Source organism: Schistocerca nitens, chromosome 6 (assembly GCF_023898315.1).
Source record: "Schistocerca nitens isolate TAMUIC-IGC-003100 chromosome 6, iqSchNite1.1, whole genome shotgun sequence".
NCBI classification, from domain to species: Eukaryota; Metazoa; Arthropoda; class Insecta; order Orthoptera; family Acrididae; genus Schistocerca; species Schistocerca nitens.
Genome location: NC_064619.1, coordinates 429,153,347 through 429,173,849, shown reverse-complemented (window position 1 = coordinate 429,173,849; position 20,503 = coordinate 429,153,347). Strand labels below are relative to the sequence as shown.

At 44.5% G+C, this 20,503-nt stretch overlaps 1 protein-coding gene across 1 annotated transcript in view; it reads right to left on the bottom strand.

Annotated features, from left to right (window-relative positions):
- The window catches only part of LOC126263389 (uncharacterized), a 285,649-nt gene that overhangs the window by 190,949 nt on the left and 74,197 nt on the right, over window positions 1-20,503 (bottom strand). Inside the window, exons 2-3 of the mRNA XM_049960483.1 lie at window positions 13,471-13,632; window positions 8,604-8,787 (exon numbers count right to left, since the gene is read on the bottom strand). Of these exons, the coding sequence (XP_049816440.1) occupies window positions 8,604-8,787; window positions 13,471-13,632 (346 nt within the window). The remainder of the gene's footprint in view (window positions 1-8,603; window positions 8,788-13,470; window positions 13,633-20,503) is intronic.

Genomic DNA, 20,503 nt, shown 5'->3' with positions numbered 1-20,503 from the left:
GACTTTATGTCACATTTATATTAATACACAAAGTATTAATTTTTTGGCAAATTTTGTAGCTGCAGTGCTGTTTAGCTTCAAGAATGAATGTGGAACATATTTCTAAAGTTGCTCAAGGTCAAAGAAACTTTTCAGTTGTCACGTGCGGGGAATGTTGTCGTTAGTCGACACGTACCGGGTCGTTGAATCAGAAGCCGATTTACGTTCATCCAAAGGTTTGGGAGTCAGTACTAAGGTCCTTTAACTTGTAGATATATGAACGCCTGTTTCTCCCTCCCTCAGAGAAATTCTCGTTAACAAACGCCCCAAGAAGCAAAGGAAAACTTGAACTATGTCAGTTCTCATCGTAGAAAAAGGAAGAGAGACATATCGTCAAAAATGGCAGGTCACTCTTTTATCTTATCCATCGCATTCAATCTCGGTGGATTAAAAGCCTCATATCATCCACAAATCCGGTCTTATTTTCAGCAAAGTTCTGACATATGTAATTCTACCTCGATATGCTTGTGCTTCGATCTGGCACACTGTCATTCTGACCTATAATGGCGATCATAATCTCATAAAATGCACGCAGCCTGAGTATCAGAATCAGTTATGACTGATTCCTTTTCATTCGCAACCATAGTTTTTTATGAATAATCATATCAGTAATCAACCCCCTACCCATGATAGTCAGACATTGCCGGTGGGAAAGTCGGAACAGAAGGGAATCGAAGCCTGTGAGAAGTGACGGTACGTGCGAATGTTGAACATTAGGTATACTGATAAGATGAGGAATGAGGAGGTTCTCCGCAGAATCGACGAAGGAAGTAATATGTGGGAAGCACCGACAAAAAGAATGGACAGAATGGTGAGGCATGTATTAAGACATAAGAGAATAATTTCTGTTGTACCAGAGGACGCTGCAGAAGGTAATAACTGTAAAGAACGACAGAGACTGGAATACATCCAGCAGATAACTCTGGACGTAGGTTGCAATTGCTACTCTGAGATGAAAACGTTGGTACAGGAGAGTAATTCGTGGCGGGTCGCATCAAACAAATCAAAGACTGATGACTGAAAAAACTGCGCAGCTACCCACACTGATATATGGACGCTCAGAAATAAAGCAATCAACTGTGTCGAAAAACTGCTAATGAGAACTTGGGACTAAATTCGCTAGCCCAATACTACGCCCAAATTGGAGTCTAATAGTCCGCTCACGAACAGCTTCAGTGTCTCTCCGTTCGTATTCAAGCTGGCGTCATCTAAGATCGGTCGATTTGCAGCCTTGTTTTACGACGACAAGCAAGGAGTTTCCAGTTAAATAGGATAAGAAGTGAAATACTACCATCGACACTTACGTTCTTTCTTTTTGAGGCTGATGGTTAATTTACGGGGTTGATGTCGGAGAAAATATAGCCTCATATTTTTTTATGTTTGAGTCTTCAGTCTTCTGTCAGGTTGATGGGGGATGGGGCCTACACTGGATTCCTATACTGTGCAACATTTTCATCCCAGAGTAGCACGTGCAACCTGCTTTCTTAGTTATTTTCTGGATGTATTCCAATATCTGTACCCGTCTACAGCTTTTATCCTCTGCAGCTCTCTCTAGTACCATTGAAGTTATTCGTCCTGTCTTAAGGGGAGAAGTCCTGTCATCCTGTCCCTTTTGCTTGTAAATGTTTTCCATGTAATCCCTTCCTCGTCGATTCCCCACAGAACCTCCTCTTTCTTTATCTTATCAGTCAACTTAATTTTCAACATTTTTCTGTAGCACCACACCTGAAATGCGTCGATTCTCTTCTTTCCCGGTTTTCCATAGTGCATGTTTCACTACCATATAATGCTGTGCTCCAAACGTACATTTCCAGAAACTTCTTCCTCAGATTAAGGCCTGTGCTTCATACTAGTAGACTTCTCTTGTCCAGGAATGCTCTTTTCCCACTGCTAGTCTGCTTTTTATGTCCTTGATCCGTCTGTAAAACGTTATTCTGCTGTCTAAGTAGAAAAATTCCTTAACATCATCTGCTTCGTGATCAGCAACCCTGGACTTAAGTTTCTTGCTGTTCTCATTTCTGATGCTTCACATTACTTTCGCCTTTCTTCAATTTACTCTCAGTATACTGTAGTCATTAGACTTTTCATTCCATCCAGTAAATGATTTAATTATTCTTCACTTTCACTGAGTATAGTAATGTCATCATCGAATCTTATCATTCATATCCTTTCACCTCATATTTTTATTCCACTCTTGAACGTTTCTTTTATTTCTGTCATTGATTCTTGGACTTTTAGATTGAACAGTAGGGGCGATACACTACACCCCGCCTTTACACCCTTGTTAATTCGAGCGCTTCGTTCTTGGCCTTCCACTCTTATTGTTCCCTCTTGCCTCTTGTACATTTTGTGTATTATCCGTCTTTCGCTATAACTAACCTCTTTTTTGACAGAATTTCGAACATCTTGCATCAATTTACAGTGTTGAACGCTTTTTCCAGGTCGACAAATCCTACGAACGTCTTTTGCTTTATCTATAGTCTCGCTGCCATTAGCAACCGCACTGATTGTCAGCGAGTACATCCTCAATTTCCTTTACTTCTCTTTTGTGTACTAATTCTTGTAGGCAATTTGGAATCATCAGCTGTTAAGCTGATTATGTGCCACTTCTCGCATTTGTCAGATTTTGAGGTCTTTTGAATTGTGTGGATGGTGTTTTACCGAAAGCCACGTGATATGTTGCCAGACTCATACCTTCTACACACCTCGGTAAACAGTCCTATTGTTGCCACTTCCCCAGACGACTTAAGAAATTCTAATGAAATTTTACCAACCCGTTCTGCCATATTCGATCTTAAGTCCTCCGAAGCTCTTTTGTGATCTGATTCTAATACTCTAATCTCTACATGCCGACTCCTGTTTCTTTCTTCTGTCACTTTATCATACATGTCTCACCACTAATAGAGGCCTTTAATGTAATCTTCCTAATCACCCATTCCCTACTCTGCATTGAACAGTGAAATTCCCATTGCACTCTTAATGTTGTCACCCTTGCTTCTAATTTCACCAAGGGTTGTTCTGACGTTTCTATATGATGAGTCATTTCTTCTTAGATTTATTCACATTTTTCATACAGTCATTTCGCCTTAGCTTTCCTCCGTTCCCTATTTGTTTCATTCCTAAATGACTTGTATTCCTTGTTTTAGCGATCAACCGAAGTATTTCTTCCGCCACCCGTAGTTTCTTCACAGTTACCTTAGTTGTATTTTTTATGTTTTTCTTTCCAACGTCTGTGTCTGCCCTTTCTAGAGATGCTCATTCCTCTTCAACTGAACTAACTACTGAGCGAATAATATCGCAGTATCTACTGCCTCTGAGAACGTCAAGCACCAACTTCAAGCGTATCCCACTTCTTAGCGCATTGATTCCTCCTCACTAGTCCTTTAAACTTCAACACGCTCTTCATCACAACTAAATTGTGATCTGTGTCTATATCTGCGCCTGGATACGCCCTACAGTTCAGTATCTGACTTTTGAAATTCTGCCTGACGAAGATGTAATCTAACTGATATCTTTCCGTACCTCCCGATATTTTCCAAGTATACCTCCTCCTCTGGTGATTCTTGAACAGCATGTTCGCCATTACTAGCAGAATTTTATTGCAGAACTGAATTAGTCTTTCTCCTCTATTTTTTCTACTACTAAGCCTATAGTCTCCCGTAAGTCTTTTTTCTACTGCTTGACCTACAATCGATTTCCAATCGCCTACGAACGTTAGCTTTACAACTCCCTTCACGTGCAGAATTACCCGTTCAGTATCCTCATATATTTTCTCTATCTCTTCATCTTCGGCTTGTGATGTTGGCATGTGCACCCGAACTTTCGTTGTCGATGTTGGTTTTCAGTAGATTGTGATAAGAACAACCGTATCACTGGACTTTTCACAGTAACTCACTCTCAGCCCTATTATTCGCAACAAATCCATTCCCATTATACCATTTTCTGTTGGTGTTGATATTATCCGACACTCATGTGACCAGAAATCCATATCTTCTTTCCATTTCGTATCACTGATTCCCACTACATCCAAACTGAGTCTTAGCAGTTCCCTTTCGAGATTTTCTAGCTTCCCTACCACTGCTGATATTTCACGTCTCGACTTGTAGAACATTATCCTTTCGTTGGTTATTCAGTCTTTTTCTCACAGTCACTTCCCCCTGGCGGTCCACTCCTCGAGATCCGAATGGGGGATTAGTCCGGATCCTTTCTTCCAGTAGAGAGATCTTCATGACACTTCTCAATTACATGCCACACGTCCTGCAAATTCCCTTTATGTGGCTTCCATTGCCTTCTGTATCCTCAAGCCGTTGATGACTGCCGATTTTTTCCCCCTTTACTTGCAGCTTCCCACCCCAACGGCAAGAGACTGTCCTGAGTCCTGAACCTCTATCCGCTCCATCTCCCTCTTTTGAAAGGCCGTTTGCTCAGCGTGGGTGACATCTTAAGCCGGAAGTGTTCGGCCGCCATTGCTGACTATTTTTACTGGAGCCGATTACGTTTTGATTAGTAATCAAAGACGCTACCCGCAGACCTACCTTCTAAAGATTCGTTATCATACTTTAAACTCAATTACCGCTACTACTTATTAGCTTATTCATCACGTTATCTAAACATTGAAAAGATATTCTGACTGTAGCAAATAAATGTTACTGCTGGCTATTATTTTCCCCAAGTCAAACCTGAGAAGCCAAACTCATAGCTATTATGCATCGGACACTGGCGTTAACTACCCACTTGCCTGCACACAGAACATAGATGACCTATGTCCTAACCGAGAATTCCCAAAGATCCACTAACATTTTCACAAGGGGGACATTTGGAAATAGAAAAATGTGTTCGGCTGTTCACATACTATAGTCGTATGTACGGCAAGTGGTTGAAAGATGATGACACATCAGTAGGCGACAAGATAACAGACGTTCACGTCTCGTCTTAGAACGGGTAATTCAGATCCTTTATGCTCTGTGAAAAGATGCTGACCTTTGGCACACCTGATGGCAAGTATAATGCTGGTACAGGTACAAACGTTTGACAGTGTACCATTCAGCGCTCTGCAATAGAAGAGCGTTATCTGTTCCCATATTTACTCATCGACATCGTCATTTACGATTGTGCCATGTATCAGTGGAAACCCGCCAGAAGAATCACGTTTATGGTTATATAAGGTCGATGGTCACTTCACGATGCGCCGACATGCAGGGGTATGGCTGCTCGAAACATGTACCACGACACGAACGCGTGGCATATGGGGACAGTAGTACGCCATGGGGTATACTCTCCTCGGATTCCATTGAGCCGGTTATGGTAATCAAATTAACATTGATTGCTATAACCTATGTGCTCAATACTGTGCTTCACCTGCATCCCTTCATGTTTCACATCTTCCCGATGGTGACTGGATCTTCCTGAGGGACAGTTATGTCACTAGGCCAGCACCGTGCTAGAGTTGATACAGACGCATAGTACTGAACTCACAAGTCTTGACCACCTAATGCTCCTAATGGAGTAATTCTGACACGCTACTGGGTGGCAGATCCAACCACAAACACCTCAGTCCCGTAATATGCGGAAATTTCGAGGTCGGTGCCTAGATATTCTGTGCCACATACCTCTGGAGGCCGCTTAGTATCTCCGCAACGCTGCGTTCTAAATGTCAGCCGACACACCTTTAAGCAAGTGTTCATAATGGTTTGGTTCATCAGTGCCCCAATTTCGCCCACAGACCACGGCTGCGTAAAAAGGTTATATACCAGTCATACTATATCCCGATACTGACATATGCATCAGAAACCTGGGTTATGAAAGGAAGAGAGATAAGCAAAGTACAATCTAGTGAGATTAGATTCTTGAGAAACTGTAGTGGAGTGACAAAGATAGACAGGTTAAGTAATAATGGGATCAGAGAGATAATGAAGGTGGAACCATTACAGGTGGAGATAGAGAAATCAAGGCCGAGATGGTATGGACACGTTAAGAGAACGGAGGAGAAGAGGATAGCCAGGAGGATACATGAGATGAAACCGGAAGGAAAGTGACGAAGAGGAAGACCGAGAGGCAGATGGCTGAAAGGAGTAGAGGAATGAGTCCAGAAGAAGGGAGAAGACTGGGCCAAGGTGAAGACGGAGAGATGGTGGCGAGACAGAAGACGATGGAGAGGCCTATGTTCCATACAGACCCGGCCGGAGGCTGAAAACTGTCCAAGATGCTGATGATGATGACCACAGCTGGGAGCAGGTCGTTAAGTTAGAAAAACTGCCAGCATACATATCACTTCATGGATCATCTTTCAGCAATAGCATAACTACCATTATCACCACCACCACTACCACCGCCGCCAATAACGTGACCACAAACGTAATCATATCACAGTAATCATTATCAAAAACAATTATTTCAGTAAATGTAAATTTTTAAACTATTTATATTCCTTACAAGGGGACCCACCATACTGTAAATCACGGATTTTGATGCGCTTGAAATCCGTTGTAGAGACACTCACCCTGAGTACCTGACTATCCAACTTTTTAGCGACGGGCCTTGGTTTTGGAGAAAATCGTTTTTTATGTTCATTGCGTACTTTGTATACACGTAACATAACTCATATTCCGATCACGTCAGCGTATCGCAGCGGTAAAGGTACACGGCTACAGCGCTGGAGGTACCGTGTTCGAATCCCACTCGTGTACTTTTTCTTTTTTTCAAAATCGATCGAATTTTTCAATTTTGTTTCAAAGAATATCAACAAACAGTGTAAGGTGTGCGAAATTATAAAGTTATATGCACTCATTAATTTGTTCAAATATTCGTTTCGTTTTTGGTTCACAGTTGGAGTTCGTACAACGGTCGCTTCTTGTATTATCTGAAATCGATCACCGCCCATTATCGTCCAGTCTCCTGTGAATACAGTTAGCCGTAACAGGAACCCCAGCTCCTAGGCCAATGAGGATGCGAGTTGCATTCCTTTACGTTTGTATCTAATTAAAGAGTCAGTTGATCGCAGAGCGTCTCTAGTGCCGTGTGTTGGAAAAATTCTGTGAAATGGAAGAACCAAGTGTTTCTGCAGTAGTGCAGCCAGAAGAACCTCCACAAGTAGAGAAGTTGAACGAAGAATCAAATGGAGAAATCACAAATGCCATTAAATACGCCGAAAATCTACTCTGTGAGCAGGAATCGAACTCGGTGCCTCCAGCGCAGTAGCAGTGAACGTTTACCGTTACGCTACGCTGACTTGCTCGAAATACATGTAATGTTAAGGTTATATAAAGTGCGCAATGAACTTCAAATTTGTTTTTCTCAAAAACCAAGGCCCGTCGCTAAAAAAACGGATAGCAGGTACTCAGCGTAAAGGCCTCGACAACATATCTGAAGCTCATCAAAACCTGTGATTTACAGTATGGAGGGTATCCTTCTTACAAGGGAACCTACCCATCGCACCCCCCTCGCATTTAGTTATAAGTTGGCACAGTGGATAGGCCTTGATAAACTGAACACAGAACAGTCGAGAAAACAGGAAGAAGTTGTGTGGAACCATGAAAAAAAATAAGCAAAATATACAATCTGAATAGTCCATGGGCAATATAGGCAACATCAAGGATGACATGGGCACAGGAGCGCCGTGGTCCCGTGGTTGGCGTGAGCAGCTGCGGAATGAGAGGTCCTTGGTTCAAGTCTTCCCTCGAGTGAAAACTTTACTTTCTTTATTTTTGCATAGTTATTATCTGTCCGTTCGTTCATTGACGTCTCTGTTCACTGTAATAAATTTAGTGTCTGTGTTTTGCGACCGCATCGCAAAACCGTGCGATTAGTAGACGAAATGACGTGCCTCTCCAATGGGAACCGAAAACATTTGATCGCAAGGTCATAGGTCAACCGATTCCTCCAGAGGAAAACACATCTGATATATTCTATGCGACACTGGTAACGGCATGTGCGTCACATGACAGGAATATGTTGTCGACCCACCTAACTTGGCGAATGGGTAAAAAGATTCTTCTACCTTGCCCGATTTAGGTTTTCTTGTGGATGTGATAATCACTCCCAAAAAAGTGATGAAAACATAAGAATTTGTCACATAAACTGAAAATAAAAAATTAAACTTTTCACTCGATGGAAGATTTGAACCAACGACCTTTCGTTCGGCAGCTGCTCACGTTACCACTAGACCACGGCGCTCCTGCATTTCTAATGTCCTTGACGTTGTCTATCTTCCCATGAAGTACTCAGTTTGTATATTTTGCTTATTTTTTCACAGTTCCACACAACTTCTTCCTGTTTTCTCAATTGATCTGTGTTCAGTTTTTCAAGGCCTATCCACTGTGCCAACTTATAACTAAATCTGAGGGCGGTGCGATGGGGAGGTTCCCTTGTTAGTTCAGTATTATCGTTTTGTAAAATGAGCTATTGCTTATATTTTACTGTAACGATGGGTACCCGGAATCTAGATGTAGCTCAAACACATGGAAAATAAAAATGTGCGCCTCCTCGTCCATTGTAATTCAGATGAGGATACGATACATTTGCATTTGTTTTGGGAGGCTTCGCGACCTGTCCCACTTGGTGCTCACCTGGTGCCGTTGAAGCGTCCGACACTGACGAGCCGGTACACCTGTATCTCGACTCGCTGGCCCGAGTCCGGCTGCAGCAGGTACCAGCAGAAGCCGGGGCCCTCCAGCGACGGAGACTTGATCTGGCCGAACGTCTTGCCGGAACGCGCGCTCAGGTAGCGCGAGTCGATCGTCATGTTGCACACTGAGAAGCGGACAAAAATGAGTACGCTCAGAATTTGAAATCTACTTTGTATCCAATTCTATTGCTAATGGTGAGGATTCACATAGTCATTTTGAAGGCGACAGCAATACAATGTTACAATGTTACCACAACAGTTTCCGATTTACAGAGACTGTTGTGGTGTACAGAAAAAAAAGCAAACTCTTAATCATTTGGCATAATCTAGAACAATCAGTATACGTTTCAACTGTAATGCTTGTGGATAATTGTGCAGTGACTGGCAGCCATTACCTACGCTGTTTGCATGTTGGAAAGGTTAATGAGCTGTGGCGGACTGGCGCCAGTACCGGGTACGCTCGTTACATCGTTGCGATCGATTTCGGAGGGTATATGAGATCTTTGCATATTGTATGGCTTCATTCCGGGTTGGTGGGCTTCGAAAGTTAACCGTTAGCTTTCAGAAGGTAAACATAGAGAGACGTGCGACGTGTCCGAAGAAATGAGTGTCGACTGCGAAGGGGTGTGCCTATTAGCGTGATATAGTGAGCAATTGTATTGGTCGGCAAGTCTGTGTTTTGGGGCAGCTCGGAGATCCAAGTTCCGTGATTTCTATCAAGGGAAAGGTCCCTGACGGAATGTGGTTAAGCTGTTTGAGCCACTGAGTTATGCTGTGTGCAGACATCAAATAAGTTGGCCGTTAGTGTATGTGTCTGAGCGCCGCGTTGAGAGGCGTTTCACTCGCTAGATGATAGTAGAACTTACACAGCCGTTAATCGAAACGTATGTGGATGAGCTCCGTGTGAGCTGGTTAAATGTTGGCTTCGCAGTGAAGTGTTAGTTATAACTATATTAAGTTACTGAAAAATGCACATAAGTGATATTATTATTATTATTACTATTGGTGAACCATCATTTAAATGTCCGCCCCCGGTAGCTGAGTGGAACAGGTCTGCTTTTTAAGGTAGGATACGAAACCCTCACCCTTCCTCGTAGTCGTGGAGGTCTTGGACTAGTCCACGTACGCGACCGAGCAGTGGCTATTTATGTAACCACAATGATAAAGATGTGGACACGACACCAGACAAGTCTGACGGGCAGCTTGATAGACGAACTCGCTCCACCTTCTCGTTCGGCTCCGGTAGCGGTGGCTCACATCTCACCATCGCTTGCCAAATGCGAACCTTCTTTGTGGAACACAGTTATGTACATATGGAACTACCGACTACCAGGACGGCAACGGCACGTGATATATATCACATCTTGACTCGACGACGACCGAATAATGCCGTAGAGCGCCGCCAACCAACAGTTACGTGGTCAGTGGTATGGCGTACAGTGCACCACCCACACCTTGATACGGGAACGCGCGCACTGTGGTATCAGGTGGTAAATGGGAAATACGTGACTCGTTCCAGGTTGCATACAATTCATATGGCGGACGAGCCACTGTGCCCGCAGTGCAACGTTATAGACACTGAGGAGCATCACCTGATATGCGGTCCTTCGGCGGACGTATGGTGTTTGGTCAAAAAAATGATCGCCTTCCTCCTTCGGGTGGGGCCGCAAACAATAGAACCACGCACACTACTTATCCCAGATAGGACATATTATCCCCGAACGAAGACAAACGCAGTGACTTGGATTCGAGGCTTGACTGTGCGTTATCTTTTCCGAGACGGCAATAAGAATGTGCTTGACTTTTGGGCCTTATTACAGGAACATCACTCAAAGCTTATGAGACATCCGAGATATCGAACATATTACGCAAATTTTTTAGGGAGTGCCTTGCTTGATCCCCCACCCAGTTGGGGTGTCCCGGGTAGGAGAATGTAATTATTGTCTATAAGTATCAGAACAAGAAAGGATCAGGACCGTGGAGAGGATCCACAAACACACGTGAAGACGTACCCGACACCAACGCGAGGTAAGACGGGATTAGCGAGGTACGCGCCTAAAAGAGGAACGTAGAACGTTATTGTTTTGTACTGACAGAAGCAGGATATTTTATTTTTTTTTTCAATATTATGTCAAAAAAAGTCCACTTATTTACTTTTCCCAGAAAAAATTTATTTTATAAAGTCATCGTCTTATATATTTAAAGTAACAAATGCTCGAAGCAGTTTATGTTTGTTATTGTTACACCGAATGTAAAATAAAAAAAAAAAGTTGTCAGCCTGACAGACTGTCATTCCAAAGGGCCCGGGTTCGATTCCCGGCTGGGTCGGAGATTTTCTCCGCTCAGGGACTGGGTGTTGTGTTGTCCTAATCATCATCATTTCATCCCCATCGACGCGCAGGTCGCCGAAGTGGCGTCAAATCGAAAGACCTGCACCAGGCGAACGGTCTACCCGACGGGAGGCCCTAGCCACACGACATTTCATATCATTTAAATGGTTGCAATTTAAAGGGTAGTGATTGCTGTGGACGCACCATTTTGTAGACTGAAGCACGTATGTCCGATGCAAGGATTCTGCCCTGTGTTTTGCGTGTGTTTCACAGAGCTGCAATTGTCCTGCGTTTGTCAAAAGCTGCTGTAAGCGCCAAAGTACCTAGTAGATAGTGTCGGAAGTTCCATGCGGCTTTTCGCGGATGATGCTGTAGTATACAGAGAAGTTCCAGCATTAGAAAATTGTAGCGAAATGCAGGAAGATCTGCAGCGGATAGGCACTTGGTGCAGGGAGTGGCAACTGTCCCTTAACATACACAAATGTAATGTATTGCGAATACATAGAAAGAAGTATCCTTTATTGTATGATTATATGATAGCGGAACAAACACTGGTAGCAGTTACTTCTGTAAAATATCTGGGAGTATGCGTGCGGAACGATTTGAAGTGGAATGATCATATAAAATTAATTGTTGGTAAGGCGGGTGCCAGGTTGAGATTCATTGGGAGAGTGCTTAGAAAATGTAGTCCATCAACAAAGGAGGTGGCTTACAAAACACTCGTTCGACCTATACTTGAGTATTGCTCATCAGTGTGGGATCCGTACCAGATCGGGTTGACGGAGGAGATAGAGAAGATCCAAAGAAGAGCGGCGCGTTTCGTCACAGGGTTATTTGGTAACCGTGATAGCGTTACGGAGATGTTTAGCAAACTCAAGTGGCAGACTCTGGAAGAGAGGCGCTCTGCATCGCGGTGTAGCTTGCTCGCCAGGTTTCGAGAGGGTGCGTTTCTGGATGAGGTATCGAGTATATTGCTTCCCCCTACTTATACCTCCCGAGGAGATCACGAATGTAAAATTAGAGAGATTAGAGCGCGCACGGAGGCTTTCAGACAGTCGTTCTTCCCGCGAACCATACGCGACTGGAACAGGAAAGGGAGGTAATGACAGTGGCACGTAAAGTGCCCTCCGCCACACACCTTTGGGTGGCTTGCGGAGTATGAATGTAGATGTAGATGTAGAAAGCCTTGGCAAGGAGTGAGGTGTAGCTCGCAGCCTGGGTCGTGCTGTGTTTACGTAAACCTGCCACGGCTGGATTGATTTGGGCGAAGACCCCATACAAATAGATTAGTGTATCTTTTTCTTACGCCAAGGCGGGTAAAACGCGTTTTTATTTTGTGATTTTCTGATGTTTAAACAACGGTTTTTTGGGTTACATAAAGTGGACCTACATCTAAATGTAATTTGGGTTTGTTTCATGGCAATCTTTCTTGCTTCTGTTACATTTCTATGTTCTAGTAAATTGAGGTTAACCACGTGATATTTAAGTGTTGTTTGGGCATTGTAGTATTTAAATGTAATTAAGTGGCTGGCACACTCTGATAGGAACTGTACTTTTACTTCTAAGCTTTTGTTAAGTGTGGTGAAGCCACGTAAATACTGGGTTCCCTAGTTGTTTCTGAACTGTTTTACATGCATTTTATGGTTATACTTGTTTGTTTCAATAACAACTTATAGTAAGTAACTGCTTCTTGTAGTGAAGATTGTGAGGAATAATCTACAGGAGCCTTATGTTAATAAATTAAGTATGTGTAAATCAAAGTACGAGTACCGGCAATGATTCCCGTCCTGATAATAGTTGTATGGATTGGACAAGGTCGTATAAAAGGGGCCACATACCATCTACTGAATATTAATTCGATCAACAATAGCTCTCCATGTAACTAAAGAAGGAAATAAAATTTCAGGTTGAGAAAAGTCGAATAACTAGAATGTTTTTAAAAACTTAGTCTTTAATTCAAAACTTTTCTTAGATAAGAAAATGGAAGTATCAGGAAACTGCAATAGTTTTAGCGACTATAATTCATGTTTTACAAGAAGTTACAAATTTTTCTGTATTCTTTGGACAACAAGAGATTACACACAGATGCAGTGAGGCCACCACTGGCATTCGATGACTGCTACAACAGGAAGTGAGAAAATATTATTCAAGGAGGCCCAATAATGGTAGCCGGCCGAAGTGGCCGTGCGGTTAAAGGCGCTGCAGTCTGGAACCGCAAGACCGCTACGGTCGCAGGTTCGAATCCTGCCTCGGGAATGGATGTTTGTGATGTCCTTAGGTTAGGTTTAACTAGTTCTAAGTTCTAGGGGACTAATGACCTCAGAAGTTGAGTCCCATAGTGCTCAGAGCCATTTGAACCAATAATGGTACTCAAAGCCCGAAAGAAGTAATGCGGCAACCCTGGTATGTTTTTCGGTGTGGTAAATAAAACGACTGGCGCTGCACGGAGAGTAATGGGGGTGTTTGCTGGGTACTCACTGTTGTTGCAGTGCTGCTCGAGCCCGCACTGGCTGCAGCGGTTGGGGGCGGCGCGGCCGCAGTGGCAGGCGCCCTCGCGCACGCAGCACGCGCACTCTGCCGCCGAGTCGTCCCACGGGCACGCGCAGCCGCTCGCCTTCTGCGTCCACAGGTCCACCTGGCCTGCCGACACGCGTAAAGTGGCGATCGTGTCAGGCACTAAAACAACTGCTGAAGTCAAGACAACAACTAAAATGTGACATAATACTTCTTAGTATACACAGCGCTCTGTGCACTCTCTAGAAATTCTGTACCAAATGCAACAACAGAAACTGATATGTGAATGCTTTGTGCTGTTTTGTAGATGGTATGGAATTAAGCAAAGCACTATGCTGGAAAAAAATTAGTACTCCTGAAAAGACGACATCGACCTTGACCCGATGAGTGCATACGAGTATGTCATCTGTGGCATAGTAGATATACTGGTAATGGTTTCAAAGTCGTACAACAACCATGTAGTGGCATAGCTACCAGAGCACCATCTCTGTCTCTCCTTTTATTGTGAATACTCACAGCCAGAAGGGCTCAGTGTGGTGGAAACCTGTGAAGCAGGCAGCCAACCACACGACAGAGAAGCACTCGTACTTCCTACAACAAACAGAGAGAGTTTGAAAGGAATCGAGTTGTGGGCTACTGAGTGACGGCCGGCCGGGATGGACGAGCGGTTCTAGGCGCTACAGTCTGGAACCGCGTGACCGCTACGAACGCAGGTTCGGATCCTGCCTCGGGCATGGATGTGTGTGATGTCCTTAGGTTAGTTAGGTTTAAGTTCAGACCAACACCGACAACGATAACTCAGGTATACATGCCGACGTCGCAAGCTGAAGATGAACAGATAGAGAAAGTGTATGAGGATATTGAAAGGGTAATGCAGTATGTACAGGGGGACGAAAATCTAATAGTCATGGGCGACTGGAATGCAGTTGTAGGGGAAGGAGTAGAAGAAAAGGTTACAGGATAATATGGGCTTGGGACAAGGAATGAAAGAGGTGAAAGACTAATTGAGTTCTGTAACAAGTTTCAGCTAGTAATAGCGAATACCCTGTTCAAGAATCACAAGAGGAGGAGGTATACTTGGAAAAGGCCGGGAGATACGGGAAGATTTCAATTAGATTACATCATGGTCAGACAGAGATTCCGAAATCAGATACTGGATTGTAAGGCGTACCCAGGAGCAGATATAGATTCAGATCACAATATAGTAGTGATGAAGAGTAGGCTGAAGTTCAAGACATTAGTCAAGAAGAATCAATACGCAAAGAAGTGTGATACGGAAGTACTAAGGAATGACGAGATACGTTTGAAGTTCTCTAACGCTATAGATACAGCAATAAGGAATAGCGCCGTAGGCAGTACAGTTGAAGAGGAATGGACATCTCTAAAGAGGGCCATCACAGAAGTTGGGAAGGAAAACGTAGGTACAAAGAAGGTAGCTGCGAAGAAACCATGGGTAACAGAAGAAATACTTCAGTTGATTGATGAAAGGAGGAAGTACAAACATGTTCCGGGAAAATCAGGAATACAGAAGTACAAGTTGCTGAGGAATGAAATAAATAGGAAGTGCAGAGAACATTAAGAGTGCAAAGGGAATTCCACTGTTAAATGCAGAGGAGAGAGCAGGTAGGTGGAAAGAATACATTGAAAGCCTCTATGAGCGTGAAGATTTGTCTGATTTGATAGAAGAAGAAACAGGAGTCGATTTAGAAGAAATAGGGGATCCAGTATTAGAATCGGAATTTAAAAGAGCTTTGGAGGACTTACGATCAAATAAGGCAGAAGGGATGGATATCATTCCATCAGAATTTCTAAAATCATTGGGGGAAGTGGCAACAAAACGACTATTCACGTTGGTGTGTAGAATATATGAGTCTGGCGTTATACCATCTGACTTTCGGAAAAGCATCATCCACACAATTCCGAAGACGGCAAGAGCTGACAAAGGCGAGAATTATCGCACAATCAGCTTAACAGCTCATGCATCTAAGCTGCTTACAAGAATAATATACAGAAGAATGGAAAAGAAAATTGAGAATGCGCTAGGTGACGATCAGTTTGGCTTTAGGAAAAGTAAAGGGACGAGAGAGGCAATTCTGACGTTACGGCTAATAATGGAAGCAAGGCTAAAGAAAAATCAAAACACCTTCATAGGATTTGTAGACCTGGAAAAAGCGTTCGACAATATAAAATGGTGCAAGCTGTTCGAGATTCTGAAAAAAGTAGGGGTAAGCTATAGGGAGAGACGGGTCATATACAATATGTACAACAACCAAGAGGAAATAATAAGAGTGGACGATCAAGAACGAAGTGCTCCTCTTAAGAAGGGTGTAAGACAAGGCTGTAGCCTTTCGCCCCTACTCTTCAATCTGTACATCGAGGATGCAATGATGGAAATAATAGAAAGGATCAGGAGTGGAATTAAAATACAAGGTGTAAGGATATCAATGATACGATTCGCTGATGACATTGCTATCCTGAGTGAAAGTGAAGAAGAATTAAATGATCTGCTGAACGGAATGAACAGTCTAATGAGTACACAGTATGGTTTGAGAGTAAATCGGAGAAATACGAAGGTAATGAGAAGTAGTAGAAATGAGAACAGCGAGAAACTTAACATCAGGATTGATGGTCACGAAGTCAATTAAGTTAAGGATTTCTGCTACCTAGGCAGTAAAATAACCAATGACGGACGGAGCAAGGAGGACATCAAAAGCAGACTCGCTATGGCAAAAAAGGCATTTCTGGCCAAGAGAAGTCTACTAATATCAAATACCGGCCTTAATTTGAGGAAGAAATTTCTGAGGATGTACGTCTGTAGTACAGCATTGTATGGTAGTGAAACATGGACTGTGGGAAAACCGGAACAGAAGAGAATCGAAGCATTTGAGATGTGGTGCTATAGACGAATGTTGAAAATTCGGTGGACTGATAAGGTAAGGAATGAGGAGGTTCTACGCAGAATCGGAGTGGAAAGGTATATGTGGAAAACACTGATAAGGAAAAGGGACAGGATGTTAGGACATCTGCTAACACATGAGGGAATGACTTCCATGGTACTAGAGGGAGCTGTAGAGGGCAAAAACTGTGGAGGAAGACTGAGATTGGAATACGTCAAGCAAATAATTGAGGACGTAGGTTGCAACTGCTACCTTGAGATGAAGTTGTTAGCACAGGAAAGGAATTCGTGGCGGCCCGCATCAAACCAGTCAGTAGACTGATGACCAAAAAAAAAAAAAAAGTTCTAGGGGACTGATGACCTCAGAAGTTAAGTCCCATAGTGCTCAGAGCCATTTGAACCATTTTGAACTGAGTGACGGAATGGTGCTTTTGGAGAATTACCACACAAACAGCACGTGCTGTGTCAGATGTGTAACAACGCTGGTATCAGATTTCCCGCGAACATTCTCGCAGCCATAGACGAGGTTCTGTACATCAATGCTGCACAAATGCCAGCAAGAATTGTTATATGTACGTGCTGCAGTGGCAGATCATACAACTACCATAGCACTGATAAGACGGCTTGTAAACCTACACGTGTCAACACGAACTGTAGCTAACCACTTCTTAGCATTCAGACTATGCGCACTCGGACATCTAGCCAGTCTTCCACTCACGCCATTGCATCAACATGCAGACTGCGACTGCATCGACGTGCGCGGATCGACTGATGCCATCAGAGAATCACTTAGAAGGTGGGATGGCGCTCTGTGGTCTTCAGCGATGAAAATACACTCCTGGAAATGGAAAAAAGTACACAATGACACCGGTGTGTCAGACCCACCCTACTTGCTCCGGACACTGCGAGAGGGCTGTACAAGCAATGATCACACGCACGGCACAGCGGACACACCAGGAACCGCGGAGTTGGCCGTCGAATGGCGCTAGCTGCGCAGCATTTGTGCACCGCCGCCGTCAGTGTCAGCCAGTTTGCCGTGGCATACGGTGCTCCATCGCAGTCTTTAACACTGGTAGCATGCCGCGACAGCGTGGACGTGAACCGTATGTGCAGTTGACGGACTTTGAGCGAGGGCGTATAGTGGGCATGCGGGATGCCGGGTGGACGTACCGCCGAATTGCTCAACACGTGGCGCGTGTGGTCTCCACAGTACATCGATGTTGTCGCCAGTGGTCGGCGGAAGGTGCACGTGCCCGTCGACCTGGGACCGGACCGCAGCGACGCACGGATGCACGCCAAGACCGTAGGATCCTACGCAGTGCCGTTGGGGACCGCACCGCCACTTCCCAGCAAATTATGGACACTGTTGCTCCTGGGGTATCGGCGAGGACCATTCGCAACCGTCTCCATGAAGCTGGGCTACGGTCCCGCACACCGTTAGGCCGTCTTCCGCTCACGCCCCAACATCGTGCAGCCCGCGACAGGCGTGAATGGAGGGACGAATGGAGACGTGTCGTCTTCAGCGATGAGAGTCGCTTCTGCCTTGGTGCCAATGATGGTCGTATGCGTGTTTGGCGCCGTGCAGGTGAGTGCCACAATCAGGACTGCATACGACCGAGGCACACAGGGCCAACACCCGGCATCATGGTGTGGGGAGCGATCTCCTACACTGGCCGTACACCACTGGTGATCGTCGAGGGGACACTGAATAGTGCACGGTACATCCAAACCGTCATCGAACCCATCGTTCTACCATTCCTAGACCGGCAAGGGAACTTGCTGTTCCAACAGGACAATGCACGTCCGCATGTATCCCGTGCCACCCAACGTGCTCTAGAAGGTGTAAGTCAACTACCCTGGCCAGCAAGATCTCCGGATCTGTGCCCCATTGAGCATGTTTGGGACTGGATGAAGCGTCGTCTCACGCGGTCTGCACGTCCAGCACGAACGCTGGTCCAACTGAGGCGCCAGGTGGAAATGGCATGGCAAGCCGTTCCACAGGACTCCATCCAGCATCTCTACGATCGTCTCCATGGGAGAATAGCAGCCTGCATTGCTGCGAAAGGTGGATATACACTGTACTAGTGCCGACATTGTGCATGCTCTGTTGCCTGTGTCTATGTGGCTGTGGTTCTGTCAGTGTGATCATGTGATGTATCTGACCCCAGGAATGTGTCAATAAAGTTTCCCCTTCCTGGGACAATGAATTCACGGTGTTCTTATTTCAATTTGCAGGAGTGTACATATCACTCTCTAACGGGGTCTGCCACAAATCTCCGTCCATCCTACTTCTCTGACCGGATAAACCTTCCACTTCCACGTTCAATGATGATATGTAGACGTTTCACGTTTTGTCTGCTACTCGAGATTCCAGCTTTGTGTTCACGACAGAACCCTTAGGACAACCAACTACTTTCGGCGTCTCTAATATGATCATTCAAAGGCGTCGTCCTACCATAAGGATCTGACCTCTGTCAGAGTAGCTTATGTCAATGGAATATCGTCGCTCTAACGATTCCTACTCGTCTCAGCTCCGTCTGTATGTCTTCTGTACCGCGTCCTGTACCCACAGAGCTACCAGACTGAAGGTGGTGGATGTTTGTCATAATTTATGTGAGTCTGCGAGCTTTCATGTGCGTTATCACCGCGCCATGTTTTTTCCAAGCGATCGACGTTTCGGCTCCTCTGCTGGGGTTTCTTCGAGATCATTTTGTGTCCACTGCTGATTGAACACTGTCAGAGAACTGCGTCAAGTTCTCTTATAAATGGGATTTTTCCCACTCTTGTGCTGAAGATGTGGGATTACTGGATAACATTTTGTGGCTAACGTTGGTGGTCCGTCGTCATTCCATAGTAAGTGTAGTATTCGGGGATTGATGCCGAAGAAAGGGGTTGTTGGCTAAATCTCTTGTGGCTACCACTGGTGGACCATCGTCATTGCTGGGAAAAGGATTTTTCACCATTGTGCTGGAGAACAGTTACTGGTTAAAATTCCTGCTGTTGCTATCGGTGGGCCTACGTCATTGGCTAGAAGCGAAACGGACAGATCAAAAGAGAGGGAATATTTATTCAAAATATTATTGTCCGCAGAGGTCGCTTCCAGGGCGTTGTTCGTATTGCTCGTACGCCGCTGCCGTGCATCACTTCCCTGATAGCGGGTAGCACGATGCTGGAAGCATTTAGACGTCCTCTCTACTGAAACTAAATGCATTGTTAGAAACTTCAATCTCTTCTCCGAATTTTCTTGTAAAAATGTTGGTTTTCTTAGCCAGCACATGGACGTTATTGAAATCTATGTCAACGCCACAGCTCTCTTTATGTTCCGCTACCACCGTTTTCATACTTTGTTTTAACCGTGTGTGGCGTTCGTGTTCCTTAGTACGTTCTTTAGTAGCCTTTCCCGTTTCGCCTACATACACTCTCATGCAGCAACATGTCATTGCACAGACGTTGGCAGTGTACAGGCGGGGAGAGAAACTGTACACAAGTGCCAGTACCTGACGAGAAGAGTTTCTGACGCTGTAATCAGTACGTGAGGAAGCAAGAAGCAAAAAAGTTCACAAAATAAAGGTCGAACAAACACCAGGGAAACAAAACACTTGATTCTCTAAAAGGTGGGGAAAACGGAGAAGATTGCGGATCTTAAAGTGAACCACAAAATGCCAAGTTTCATTCAGCCCCAGGTAAATTCATGTGCTGTTTGCGTGTATAAAACCTGACTATTTTTGTGGAATTGCGAATAGTAGCAGTATCTCGAGTGTGGAAGCGAGAGGGGGGGGGGGAGGTACTGAGAGATTCTTCAGATAATTAACATAATGGGGACACTTTTCTTTTAAACTTAAGTTAGCGTTCCGGTTCACATGTTTCCTGCTTTGAAGCATTTCCTCGTTGAGCTCTGGTGTTTCTGGAGGGGACGCTAATCAACACTCGGTAATTTAGGAATGTTGCTAGACCTCTTCTTAAAGAGTTCTTGCAACAGGAAAGTGTTGTGTCGTTGCAACAGGATACTGCTCTCCCACACAATGCCAGCGAAACTCAACGTACTCTGCAAGACGTACAGCAACTTCCATGGACAGCAGGATTTCGAGAGTTGACGCCAGT